Source organism: Eretmochelys imbricata, chromosome 3 (assembly GCF_965152235.1).
Source record: "Eretmochelys imbricata isolate rEreImb1 chromosome 3, rEreImb1.hap1, whole genome shotgun sequence".
NCBI classification, from domain to species: Eukaryota; Metazoa; Chordata; order Testudines; family Cheloniidae; genus Eretmochelys; species Eretmochelys imbricata.
Window position 1 is genome coordinate 211,823,851 of NC_135574.1, and position 13,482 is coordinate 211,837,332.

The following is a 13,482-nucleotide window of genomic DNA, read 5'->3' on the forward strand; positions in this document are numbered from 1 at the left end:
GAACAGTGGGGATTTCCAGGGGACTGAGCAGCTGCTGAGGAGGCAAAGGGCCTCTGTAGGATTGGCGCTGGCATCCTTCAGACTCCACGGGATCCACAGTGCCGGGGGGCGGGGTGGAGGCTGGTCCCTAGGTCAGTCCCTGGGCCTACTGAGCAGCTGTCCCTTCGATTCTGGGGTGGCTTTGTGGAAAAGAGATTGTTCCAGGAGGTGCTATCTTAAGCCATGTGGGGTGGGAGGGAGGCTGGCATGCATCCGCCCCATAGGCCTGCTGTCTCCTGGCCCCCTGCAGCCCAGTCTCCCCCACGCACCCATTCAGAGCCCCACATTCAGAGTGGAGCGCACTACACAAGGCCCAGCAGAATGTGAGGGGGGAGACCATGGCACTCCATGCAGACCCCGAGGCAGGGGACAGTCCCTGCTAGAAATGGGAGACAGGAGTTGTAGTGAGCTGTTCCTCTGCGGATTACAGTGTGGCGGGAGCATGTGGGCCACTGCTTCGGGGGGGAGGCTGCTGCGAGATGAATGTCACTGTGATGCAAAAATAGATGCTAATCTGCTTTCTCTTTCTCTCTCTTTTTTTTTGTTTTGTGGTTCGTTTAGGTGGCTTCACAATAACAGGTATGGATTTCTGATTCCCTCCTTGCCCCGTGCCACTGTTCCTCTCTGCATTGTTAACTGCTGGGTGCTCATTCTGCTCTTTTCTCTTTATTTCCTGTTTGTTTTTTTTAATGGAGGGAAACTTCTGAATGGTAAGAAAGCGCTGTTTAGTGTCCTGGCCACCTACTCCGAGCCGCTAGTGTTAGCACGGCACCGTCTAACAGCAAGTGATGTGTCTTTGTCACCAGCTTAACCTCACGTGTGTTTCACAGTAATCCCCGTTCTTTAGCTGCAGTGATTACAGCATGTACCAGGAGACTCTGCCTCAGTGCGGAACTCACAGCCCTGGGGGAGGAAGGGCAAAGGGGGTGAAATGGACCCCAGCCTGGACAGCCTGAGAGGCTGCACTGAATTAGGACAGCTGTCCTTGGGCTGCTTAGCCACACAGCCCCTGGGAACTCCAGCACTCTGCGCCAGGCCAGCATACTTCTGCACAGGGACATGCGGAGGGCAGCCTCTGGCTGCTGTAGCCAGTGCCTGCTGCAGGGGGATTTTCTCCCAGGGCCTGTCTGCTCTGGAGCTGGAAGGGGAGGTTTCCTGCTCAGGGAAACCTGCGCACTGACTAGCAGTGTAGCTGTGGCAGCGGGAGGGGCTAGCTGTCAAAGGATGCACCTAGGCTTTCAGAGGGACTTGTGCCTGGGGAGAGTGTAGCACAAGTTCCCTCCAGGGTTACGCTGCAATTTTTAGCTCGCTAACTCAATCAGAGCTAGCCCATGTGGAGACTACGCTGGGAGTTACTCTTTGCAGCTCCAGTGTCGACAACCCCCCAGTCTGCTAAATGACTTCCCTCAATCCACGTGCAGTCTCACCTACGCTCTTCACAGCCATCAGCCATCGGGGGGGCGAGCCTAAGGCATGGACCAAAATGTGGGGCCTGCTGGTACCTTCGCCATGCCCCTCCCGCATGAAGGGGATGTCAGCCACTTCTGTGACAGGACTGGCCCCCAGGCCGTGTGTCCACAGTCCCGCCGCCATGCTCCCAGGGAAGAGGGGAACGCAGAGGCAGTAGGGAGGCATGGGTCTTCCACTCGGGTTGCCCTGGCCTCTCGCTCATTCCTGGGGTTCATGTGAATCCTGGAGCACTCCCACATAGTTTGGGAATCAGCCCTGCAAACCCCATATGTCCCTTACAGATCAGGGAGTAGCTAGGCCTGCCCATCCCATGGGTTTTCCCTACAAGAGGGGGCAGCTGGAGCCAGCGTTGTTGTTCCTAAGTGCAGGCAGTGTGCATGGTGCTACACAAGACACCAGTACACCATTGCCTGCCTGGAGAGGTATGGCCAGACTCCACAGAAGGACGGTGATTTGATCCCTGTCCCCAGGTATGGGGTGATATGTAACTGCATTTCTCTGTCAGCAAGAACAGTTGAGGGGGTCTGCTTCCCTATTATCAGATAGAGATTAGTGAGAAATGGAGAATCAATCATCTTCTGTAATTCCCAATGTCAGTCTGTCGGCAATCAGTTTTGCAGATACAGCTGATTGTGAAATAAAGCTACTTGGCTGCAAGCTGCCAAGAAACGCTTCACTGTTTAAAATGCCGCTCCGCAAGGATGCCTGAGAAATCAGTTCTCCCCATCTGGTGTTCTGGATACTGGTTCCCTCCTCAGGGAGTGGACAAGGCAGGAATGGTTCCTCATGGATCATTGCTGGGGTTTGAATGGCAGAGCCAGGGCTGCTGTGGTACAGCTGGGGAGCAGCAGGCTTTGTGCTCTTGGCTGTATAGACTCGATGTGTGATTGTTAGCTCATCAGAAATGCAAGCCATATATGAAAGCATGTTCAGATGAGTTCCTGCAAACCGAGTTACATGAACCAGGGAACCATCTCTGCACTAAAGATACTCCTACTCCATCCTGCCACCACCTGGTATAGAACTAGGGACTTCATGCCACCTTTGCACCTCCCCATGTTCTGGGGTGTCCAATGGCCTGCCCAGACCTCAGCTTAAATTACAACAGCCCCACATCTGCTCTAATTTACCCTTGGCTGCAACAACACCATAGGGCCACAGTATCATCTGAGAGTAGCTGGAGTACCAAAGCATTTCAGCCATGTTCTCTTCCCCAGCAACTGTCTGTGCTAGGGGCTGGGAGAAAAGACCAATTACGGCAGCTCTGTGCCCTCCAGGGAAGACCCTATGCTGGGGTATTCCCCATCATGGAGATTTGCTGCCTTCACAGACCATTTGTGCTGCCAGAGAGGCTTCAAGGGGCAATGGAGAATTGGGCTCAGTAAGCATAAGAATAGCAACAAATAATTAGACAAGCATGCCGGTGTATTCACAGGGTCGTATGTGAGCCATGCATGCGGTACCAAATCTCTGCACTTGTCCAACAAGGGAGCAGACGCACATGCCTCCTTGGTTAATGTACACCTTACAAGTGTTGCTCGGGTGTTAGCTCTGCATTAGAGAAGAAGAGCCATCAGTCTCCCCCTTAGTACTAGCAGAGCACGGCAAACAACTGTGACTCTGCATGAGGAGGGGTTCAGAGGGCCAAGCTCAGACGTGGGAAACTATTTTTAGCTAACAAGGTACTTCACATACCTCTGATCTCCCTGATGGCTTGTCTGAAAAGCACACGCAGAATCAGATTCTGAGGAGCCAGCCCCAAATTGGGACAGTTAAAAAAAATTAAATAACACCACTTACAATTTTCAACATTTTTCCGTGTAACTGAGATTGAACTTGGCCAACTGGGCTGGAAATAGATGTCCATAGCTTGCCACCATGGCTATGAGGGTAAACTCTTGGATCACTTCTCTCTGGCTCTGCTTTTTCCCATTGATACAGGAGAGCAGACAAGAGTGTCTGCAATGGGGATTTAAAAACAATAACCTTGTGTGAAATAGAAATAGAGTTCACTAACATCACCGAGTCATCGTGATCCATTCACTCATCTTCTGCCCATCACTTTGTTAGGCAAGCCTGTCTTCAGGAAGGTCCATGCTAGAGAACATCCAATTCCTTCTACTGTAATCAGCATTCAAGGTATTCATTTTGACTTGGTTTTCTAGGACCACAATTTAATTAACACGAAGCAAAAGCATTTGCGTGTTCATGTACTGACACTAGAGTCATTTGTTTTAATGCATTTCTCTCTTATACTGTGTTCAGGGAATACAGAGTTTCAGTACCAAGGTCTGCAATGAGCTGTGTGCCAGGGGGATTCTGTTCTTGAGTGGAGTTGGCCGAAGTAACTTCAGCACCTTCATTTGACTTCTTGGGGAGACTGAGTAGGGATCACAGATTGATAAAGGTTCAAGCACAAAGGGACCACTAGATCATCTAGTCTGACCTCCTGTATACCACGGGTCACAGAATTCCATCAATTACTCCTGTGTTGAGCCCAATGACGTAGGGTTGACTAACGCAGGCCTTCCAGAAAGGCATCCAGACTTGATCTGAAGACTTCAAGAGATGGTGAATCCATCTCTTCACTTAGTGCTTTGTTCCAGTGTTCAGTCACCCTCACTGTTAAAACTTTGGACCTTGTTTCTAATTTGAATTTGTCTGGCTTCAACTTACAGGCATTGGTGGTTCTGCCTATTCTCTAAGCAATGTTTGGCTGAAGCAAGTGATAGATTCTTTCACCTTTCACTCTAGGCTAACAAAGTTATTAGCCTGGGAACTTCTTTAGCTTTTTAAAATGCTGAATAATTGTTCAGTGACAGGAATCCACGTAGACCTTGCCCAGACTCTGATGGATTCCTTCCCAGACAGCTTCTGTATCCATGTGCTGCGTCCTTCCTCACCTCTCTCACCTCGGATCTGTTGTCCCCGTGTCACTTGCTCCCCTTCCAGAACAGACCCTCTTGCACTACATGTGGTTTCCCAGCAGCATCTCTCCACCCATTAAAGCAAACCTCTTTACAAAATAGCTGTCAGGACAGGTACCATTTGCAAAGTTCCCATGGAGACACAAATGCTTTGTAAAGGGCGCATCACGCAGATGGATGTGTCCAGCTGAGGTGGGTATCAGTAAAACTCATGTGTGTCTTATATACACTTAAAAAGATAATGGGCCAATGCTTCTTTGCTGCCTTGCACCTTATGTCAATATTTACATTAGGGCAAAGTGAATATAAAGTGCTAACAGATCAGATTGGCTGTAGGAAGTACAAGGCAGTGGAGAGTCACAGCCAGTGTGTATACATGTCAAGGCCCACATCCTTAGCTTGTGTAAATCAACATAGCTCCACTAAAGACAAAGTCAGCATTGTAGACCTTAGAGCAAGGCAGGTGTACACCAGCTGAGGATCTGCCCTGTGGTGCATACACTTCAGAACATGCATTTAATATCCATGTCTTTATGATGCCTGGTATTTTTCACTGTATAGGTACTTGTATTTTCCTGTTCTGATGATAGCTTTAAATAGCTGTAATTCCTACCAGTACCCCCCCATTCAGTTCCAATCACTATTGAGTCCTGGCGAAATTAAGTTCTCAGATGAAACTGTTGCAAAGTTCTAATGAGCCCTGCGAAAGTCTTTGAAAAGTGAACAGCAGGGCTATTTTATAACCCCCTGTTGTTTTTTAATCTCCCTGTGTGATGCCTCCCAAGGTCTCTGGGGAAAATTCTTGTCCTGAGAGGAAGTGTGGCATGGAGAGTTTAAGGGGAGTTGGTTTCTCTTGAGGAAGTCAGATGTTTTATGAGTCCTCCATTATGCACCCGTCATGTCTAGGAGCTGATTCCACCTCCTTGCACCTTCTGAGGGCGGGAGCAGCAGCAGCCAGCTGGCAAGGGTGAAAGGGAGAGGAGAGCCTCTGCCAGCAGCTGTGAGCTCCCCACTCCCTCCCCTCTCCTCCAGTCAGCGCAGAGAGACTATGAGGGAGCAAAGCCCCAGGATCAAGGGTAGTTTTAGGTAGGGGAGGGAGGAGGTAGAGAGCAGGCTGGGAGGATTCACTCCTCCTGCCCCACATCTCCTCCAGTGAAAAGGGGCCTGGCCCAGCCTTCTCCCTGCTATGCCCCCTCCCGTGCTGGGAAATAACATGGCTCCTAGGTAGCTGGGCTCCTCCACAGAGTCCTCTCCTGCTCCTTGAAGGGGAGACAGTGAGAGGAGCTGGGGTCCTGAGCTGCTGCAGCACCGAGGGAAGGCTGGACCTACAGTAACCGCATTAGCGGAGCAGCCGGGCCTAAGGTAATTGCATTGGGAAGAGGTTCCTGCAGCTCTACTGACTGCATGGTTCAGCCAGGTCTAAGGTATTTGCATTGGGCAGGGCAGGCCTAAATTAAATGCATGGGATGTCTGAATTGTATTTGTTATGCTGAGGGTGGGGCAGAGACCCTCTCCTCAAACCCCATCCCTCCATGCACTCCCTACCCCATCTGTAATGGATTGGCACAGTGATGAGGCATTAGTACAAACAGGTGTTCCAGTTAAAACCATTATAAACTGAGAAGTAAGGCCCTGAAGCAGCCTGTGTGTTAGATTGGCTTGTTCCAGGTGAGTGCCATTATTGTAAACCTTGAGATGTCAGCCACAATGATGGTGAAGGGACAGGAAACTGAAGCAGATTAAAATGCACCAAACCACAAACCCTCCAACATATAGCAGTGTTCTGGAGCGTCATGAAAATCTGACAAGGGCTTTTCAATTAATAATTATCCATTTTGAATCTGCAAGAATTTAAACCACAATAATTAAAAGCATGGGTTGTTTGATCCCCATTTCAGAACTGTGAAGATTCTGGTTTGTAGTGGTGAGGTTCTTGATGTGGGTGGGGGAGGAGTATCTGTTCTGTGAGGACAGAAAAAGATGGAAGTAAGTATGCAGCCCTGAACATTACCCATAGCTGTGAATATTTTTCCTAAAGGCTGGTTATTTGAGTGACAGCCTGGTCCAGGGGGTAGGGCATGGGACTGGCAGTGAGCAGGCTGCAGGGTGACCTTGAGCAAGTCGCGTCTCCTTTCTGTGCCTCTGTTTCTATTTGTCCATTTGTATTGCAAGCACTTGGAGACAGAAGCCGTTTCTATGTATACAGTCAGCTTTCAGCATAACAGGGCCCTGATCTCAGCTGGGGTCTGGGGGTGTTAGTGCAATACACACAAAGAATCATAACAAAGGCAAGAAGTACCATGGAGGTTGGAAATAAGGGTTTAATTTAAAGTGGGCTAATAGATTGGCCTTGACAATAGCCGCATAAACAGCTGTGTGTGCCAGCACTTAGCTGCAAGGTAAACTGACATATGGAGCAGCTCCTGGGGACAGGGAGGAGCTAAGACCACAAGGAGACAGGTGGCATCTCAGAATTAAGGGGCAGGATGAATAGTTTCTGAAACCTGCTTGGGTGTCTTAGTAGCAAATTTAAAAGACAAAAGGCAGCTGACCCTCTTCCAAAGAGCCTCCTGCTTCTAAAAACAAATTGAAAATGCTGAGGGTTGGTGTTTATCAGGTGAAAGTCCACTCAGGGCCAGGTGGTGTAAGTTGGTGTAGTACCACTGAAGTTGCATAGACAATCTCCACTGAAGTCAGTGAAGTTTTGCTGATTTATACCAGCCAAAGAATCGGCTCTGAAATGTTCCAGATCCAGGGTTTTTTTTTGCCAAACTATTAAACCTAACACTCGTAGGGTTTAAAACTAAATCCTTCCCATCCAACAATGCTGAAGTTCAGGGTTCCAGCCACACTCTGCTGCTTTTGTCTTGCTTGTAGCATTTTCATGTGGTAACATGTTACTGGCAATTAAAACCATTGGAGGTTTTTAAGAGCAGGTTAGACAAACATCTGTCAAGGACAGTCTAGGTTTACCTGGCCCTGCGTCAGCATGGGGGGCATGGTCTAGATGACCTCTTGAGGTCCTTTCCAGCCCTTCATTTCTATGATTCTATGAATACATGCAGAGAGGACTTATTAAGAACATAAGAACTGCCACAGTGGGTCAGACCAATGGTCCATCTAGCCCAGTATCCTGTTTCTGACAGCAACCAGCCCCAGAGCTTCATGAGGAGTGTGCAGAACAGGACAGTTGGAGGGATCCACTTCTGTCTTCCACTCCCAGTTTCTGGTAGTTAGAGTTTTAGTGTCACGCTGAGCATGGGGTGGCATCGCTGACCATTGTGGCTAATAGCCATTGATAGACCTCTCCTCCGTGAATTTATCTAGTTCTTTTTTGAACCCTGTTATACTTTTGGCCTTCACGACATCCTTTGGCATTGAGTTCCACAGGTTAATTGTGCATTGTGTAAAAAGTACTTCCTTTTGTTTGTATTAAACCTGCTGCCTATTAATTTGATTGAGTGACCCCCTGGATTTTGTATTGTGAGGAAGGGTAAACAGACTTCTCTGTTCACTTTTTCCACACCACTCATGATTTTATAGACCTCTCTCATATCCCCCCCTTAATCTCTTTTCTAAATTGAACAGCTCTAATCTTTCTAATCTCTGTTTGTATCGAAACTGTTCCATACCCTTGATCATCTTTGTTGCCCTTCTCTGAACCCTTTTCCAGTTCCATTATATCCTTTCTGAAATGAGTCAACCAGAACTGCACACAGTATTCAAGGGGTGGGTGCACCATGGGTTTATATAGTGGCACTATGATATGTTCTGTCTTATCTTCTATCCCATTCCCAATAGTTCCTAGCATTATTAGCATTTTTGTGCACTGCTGTGCATTAAGCAGAAGTTTCCGGAGAACTATCCACAGTGACTTGTTCTTCCAGTTTGGTTCTGGTGCATTCACCCGTCCCTTCATAGAAACATAGAATATCAGGTTTGCAAGGGACCTCAGGTGGTCATCTAGTCCAACCGCCTGCTCAAAGCAGGACCAATCCCCAACCAAATCATCCCAGCCAGGGCTTTGTCAAGCCTGACCTTAAAAACTTCTAAGGAAGGAGATTCTACCACCTCCCTAGGTAACACATTCCAGTGTTTCACCACTCTCCTAGTGAAAATGTTTTTCTTAATATCCAACCTAAACCTCCCCCACTGCAACTTGAGACCATTACTCCTCGTTCTGTCATCTGCTACCACTGAGAACAGTCTAGATCCATCCTCTTTGGAACCCCCTTTCAGGTAGTTGAAAGCAACTATCAGATCCCCCCTCATTCTTCTCTTCCGCAGACTAAACAATCCCAGTTCCCTCAGCCTCTCCTTGTAAGTCACGTGTTCCAGTCCCCTAATCATTTTTGTTGCCCTCCGCTGGACTCTTTCCAATTTTTCCACATCCTTCTTGTAGTGTGGGGCGCAAAACTGGACGTAGTACTCCAGATGAGGCCTCACCAATGTCGAATAGAGGGGAACGATCATGTCCCTCGATCTGCTGGCAATGCCCCTACATATACATCCCAAAATGCCATTGGCCTTCTTGGCAACAAGGGCACACTGTTGACTCATATCCAGCTTCTCGTCCACTGTAACCCCTAGGTCCTTTTCTGCAGAACTGCTGCCGAGCCATTCGGTCCCTACTCTGTAGCGGTGCATGGGATTCTTCCATCCTAAGTGCAGGACTCTGCACTTGTCCTTGTTGAACCTCATCAGATTTCTCTTGGCCCAATCCCCTAATTTGTCTATCCTATCCCTACCCTCCAGCGTATCTACCACTCCTCCCAGTTTAGTGTCATCTGCAAACTTGCTGAGGGTGCAATCCACACCATCCTCCAGATCATTAATGAAGATATTGAACAAAACCAGCCCGAGGACCGACCCTTGGGGCACTCCGCTTGATACTGGCTGCCAACTAGACATGGAGCCATTGATCGCTACCGGTTGAGCCTGACAATCTAGCCAGCTTTCTATCCACCTTATAGTCCATTCATCCAGCGCATACTTCTTTAACTTGCTTGCAAGAATACTGTGGGGGACCATGTCAAAAGCTTTGCTAAAGTCAAGGAACAACACGTCCACCGATTTCCCCTCATCCGCAGAGCCAGTTATCTCGTCATAGAAGGCAATTAGATTAGTCAGGCATGACTTGCCCTTGGTGAATCCATGCTGACTGTTCCTGATCACTTTCCTCTCCTCTAAGTGCTTCAGGATTGATTGATTGAGGACCTGCTCCATGATTTTTCCGGGGACTGAGGTGAGGCTGACTGGCCTGTAATTCCCAGGATCCTCCTTCTTCCCTTTTTTAAAGATGGACACTACATTAGCCTTTTTCCAGTCGTCCGGGACTTCGCCGGATCGCCATGAGTTTTCAAAGATAATGGCCAAGGGCTCTGCAATCACATCCGCCAACTCCTTTAGCACTCTCGATGCAGCGCATCTGGCCCCATGGACTTGTGCTCGTCCAGCTTTTCTAAATAGTCCCGAACCACTTCTTTCTCCACAGAGGACTGGTCACCTCCTCCCCATGCTATGCTGCCCAGTGCAGTAGTCTGGGAGCTGACCTTGTTCGTGAAGACAGAGGCAAAAAAAGAATTGAGTACTTTAGCTTTTTCCACATCCTCTGTCACGAGGTTGCCTCCCTCATTCAGTAAGGGGTCCACACTTTCCTTGACTTTCTTCTTGTTGTTAACATACCTGAAGAAACCCTTCTTGTTACTCTTAACATCTCTTGCTAGCTGCAACTCCAGGTGTGATTTGGCCTTCCTGGTTTCACTCCTGCATGCCCGAGCAATATTTTTATACTCTTCCCTGGTCATTTGTCCAATCTTCTACTTCTTGTAAGCTTCTTTTTTGTGTTTAAGATGAGCAAGGATTTCACTGCTAAGCCAAGCTGGTCGCCTGCCATATTTACTATTCTTTCAACACATCGGGATGGTTTGTCCCTGTAACCTCAATAAGGATTCTTTAAAATACAGCCAGCTCCCCTGGACTCCTTTCACCCTCATGTTATTCTCCCAGGGGATCCTGCCCATCAGTTCCCTGAGGGAGTCAAAGTCTGCTTTTCTGAAGTCCAGGGTCCATATTCTGCTGGTCTCCTTTCTTCCCTGTGTCAGGATCCTGAACTCAACCATCTCATGGTCACTGCCTCCCAGGTTCCCATCCACTTTAACTTCTCCTACTAATTCTTCCCGGTTTGTGAGCAGCAGGTCAAGAGGAGCTCTGCCCCTAGTTGGTTCCTCCAGCACTTGCACCAGGAAATTGTCCCCTACCCTTTCCAAACACTTCCTGGATTGTCTGTGCACTGTATTGCTCTCCCAGCAGATATCAGGGTGATTGAAGTCTCCCATGAGAACCAGGGCCTGCGATCTAGTAGCTTCTGTGAGTTGCTGGAAGAAAGCCTCGTCCACCTCATCCCCCTGGTCCGGTGGTCTATAGTAGACTCCCACCACAACATCACCCTTATTGCTCACACTTCTAAACTTAATCCAGAGACACTCAGATTTTTCAGCACTTTCATACTTGAGCTCTGAGCAGTCATACTGCTCCCTTACAAACAGTGCAACTCCCCCACCTTTTCTGCCCTGCCTGTCCTTCCTGAACAGTTTATATCCATCCATGACAGTACTCCAGTCGTGTGAGTTATCCCACCAAGTCTCTATTATTCCAATCACCTCATAATTCCTTGACTGTGCCAGGACTTCCAGTTCTCCCTGCTTGTTTCCCAGACTTCTTGCATTTGTGTATAGGCACTTGAGATAACTCGCAGATCGTCCCTCTGTCTCAGTATGAGGCAGGAGCCCTGCCCTCTCGCATGCTCCTGCTCGTGCTTCCTCCCGGTATCCCACTTCTCCACTTACTTCAGGACTTTGGTCTCCTTCCCTTGCAGCCCTCCGTGAAGACTGCTCAGGGGGAGGTTGTAGCCACTCTGACAGTTTGAACGCATCAAGCCTCCCAGGTGCTCGATTTGTTGCCAAGCAGCAGTTAAAGTGTGTTACCCCCACATATTAAGGCAAGTCAGACTGGGGAAGCTGAAATAAGAAGAAAACCCAGCTACCTCTTCAGAGTGCCTCAAGAATGAACTTGCATGAAATTCACAAGTGGGGGGGAGGCTGCTATAGCCTCATCTGTGGTAGAGAACTGCATTGTTACAAATTGCTATTGTTCATGGGAGCTGCTGTGACATGTAACAATGCACTGGGACCACACTAGACATCTCAGCAAGCGTGTATCTGTTCAGCATGTCCACACACCGCTCTCCCTCCAAGCAAGGCAGTGCCAGCATATCATGGGTCACCGGGCCCAGCACAGCTCCCTGATGAGGGGGACGTGGGAAGTGCAAACCATTTTGGGATAAGTGCTGTACTGTACCTATCTCTGTATTTAATCAGGTCTGTGTTTAATCTAGCCTCTGTTTGCCAGAAGCTGGGAATGGGTGACAGGGGATGGATCACTCGATAATTGACCTGTTCTGTTCATTCCCTCTGGGGCACCTGACATTGGCCACTGTCAGAAGACAGGATCCTGGGCTAAATGGACCTTTGATCTGACCCAGTGTGGTTGTTCTTATATTCTGTGTAAATCTGCACTAGAAAGCATTTGTCAGCATAGCTAGACCAGCATACCCTGCTAGTATTGACACAACTTATATAAACAAAAGTTTCTGCTGCTGCTCGAACTTATACCACTGCCCCAAACAAAATAGATGATACCAGCCATTGGACTTCTTTGCCTGTATAACTGTGTCTACACTAGGGCATATGCACAGCCATAGTGGCTGGGGCAAGGGGCAGGGGGTCATACTCCTAACTAACATAGCTATGCCAGTAACGTTTTTAAGTGTAGACAAGACCTAATGCTGCAGTGAGACCTGTCCCAGAATATCCATAACCTGGTGGTTACAGCATTGTCCAGCAATGTGGGAGAGCCAAGTTAAAATTACTTCTCCACACAAGGAAGAGCTTAAAGGTTATAAGTGAGGGGGGAGGGAGAAGGGGCGGTACCTCCGCTGGCCATTTTGTTAATCTAACCCTTCATGTCCTTTTATTTTATTTTTAAAATGCCAAGAAAGAAAATGAAACATTTTGTTTCAGACCAAACAAAACATTTCTTTCCACTTGAAACAAAAATGTTTTGTCGACTTTTTCAATTTGCCAAAGTTGTTCGGAATTTATGGCATTAGGTTGAGCAAAACCAAATTTTTTTTTTTTCAGTTCTCTGGAACAGCCAGCAAACCAAAAAATCAGTCATCTGACCAGCTGTACTGTGGACATGAGCAATGTATCAGGTGCAGCAACAGCAGAATTCTCTAGTGCAGACACAGCTTCAGTGTTTGCAGTTTTTCTATTCATTGCCTTGGACATGCAGATAATTAAGTTACAGGGCTGTGTGTGTTAACGATAATCTAATACAGAAGTTCTGACAAGGTGTCAAATGTTGCTGGCACCCTCAAGGAATCCCTGGAGTTTTATTGCATTGCCATATTCCTGATGCTACCATGTGGGCTGGCTAGCATTCTTGCTGCATATGTGCTGCCTCTCACTCTGCATGAGTCTGTCACACTGAGAAAAAGCCACCTGTCCAAAATTCCCGTTGACTTCCAGGGTACAGCCTGGAAGACAGAGCAGTTGAGGAAAGACAGAACTCTCCTTCCTGCAATGCCTCCAAGTTTAAAAAAAACAGCCATATTTTGCTGTTTGTCTTATAGGGCAAACATGTTGTTGTTTTGTGATGTTGTGAGTTTGTGATGTAATGTCTTGGCACTGCGTCATCATACAAGCAGTGAAGTGAGAAGAAAATGCCATCGCATCATGATGCAGTGTTATTACCTGATGATGCAACATCCCAGAGCCTAACTTTAGTGAAACACAATGCCAGCTTAGATCCAGGGCAACAGGAAATCCCATGTAAACAAAATAATGAACAGCATTTGCTGAATAATAGTTATTCTCTGTTTTTCCCATCAAAGAGATCTTGGAGTCATTGTGGATAGTTCTCTGAAACATCTGCTCAATGAGCAGAGGCAGCCAAAAAAGCTAACAGTGTAAGGAGAGAGGTA

General features: G+C 47.8%; 1 protein-coding gene across 18 annotated transcripts in view; it reads left to right on the plus strand.

Annotated features, from left to right (window-relative positions):
* SLC8A1 (solute carrier family 8 member A1) overlaps positions 1-13,482 on the plus strand; it is a 281,236-nt gene that overhangs the window by 231,847 nt on the left and 35,907 nt on the right. For 4 of the 18 annotated variants that reach the window (XM_077812102.1, XM_077812105.1, XM_077812103.1 and 1 more), the window contains 2 exons: positions 601-618; positions 3,580-3,648. The exons of 4 other annotated variants lie outside the window; for them this stretch is intronic. In XM_077812102.1, coding sequence (XP_077668228.1) covers positions 601-618; positions 3,580-3,648 — 87 coding nt within the window. Of the gene's footprint in view, positions 1-600; positions 619-734; positions 750-1,273; positions 1,303-3,579; positions 3,649-5,124; positions 5,145-13,482 lie in introns of all 18 variants that reach the window. 10 more of the 18 variants (XM_077812107.1, XM_077812109.1, XM_077812108.1 and 7 more) reach the window with 5 other exon arrangements.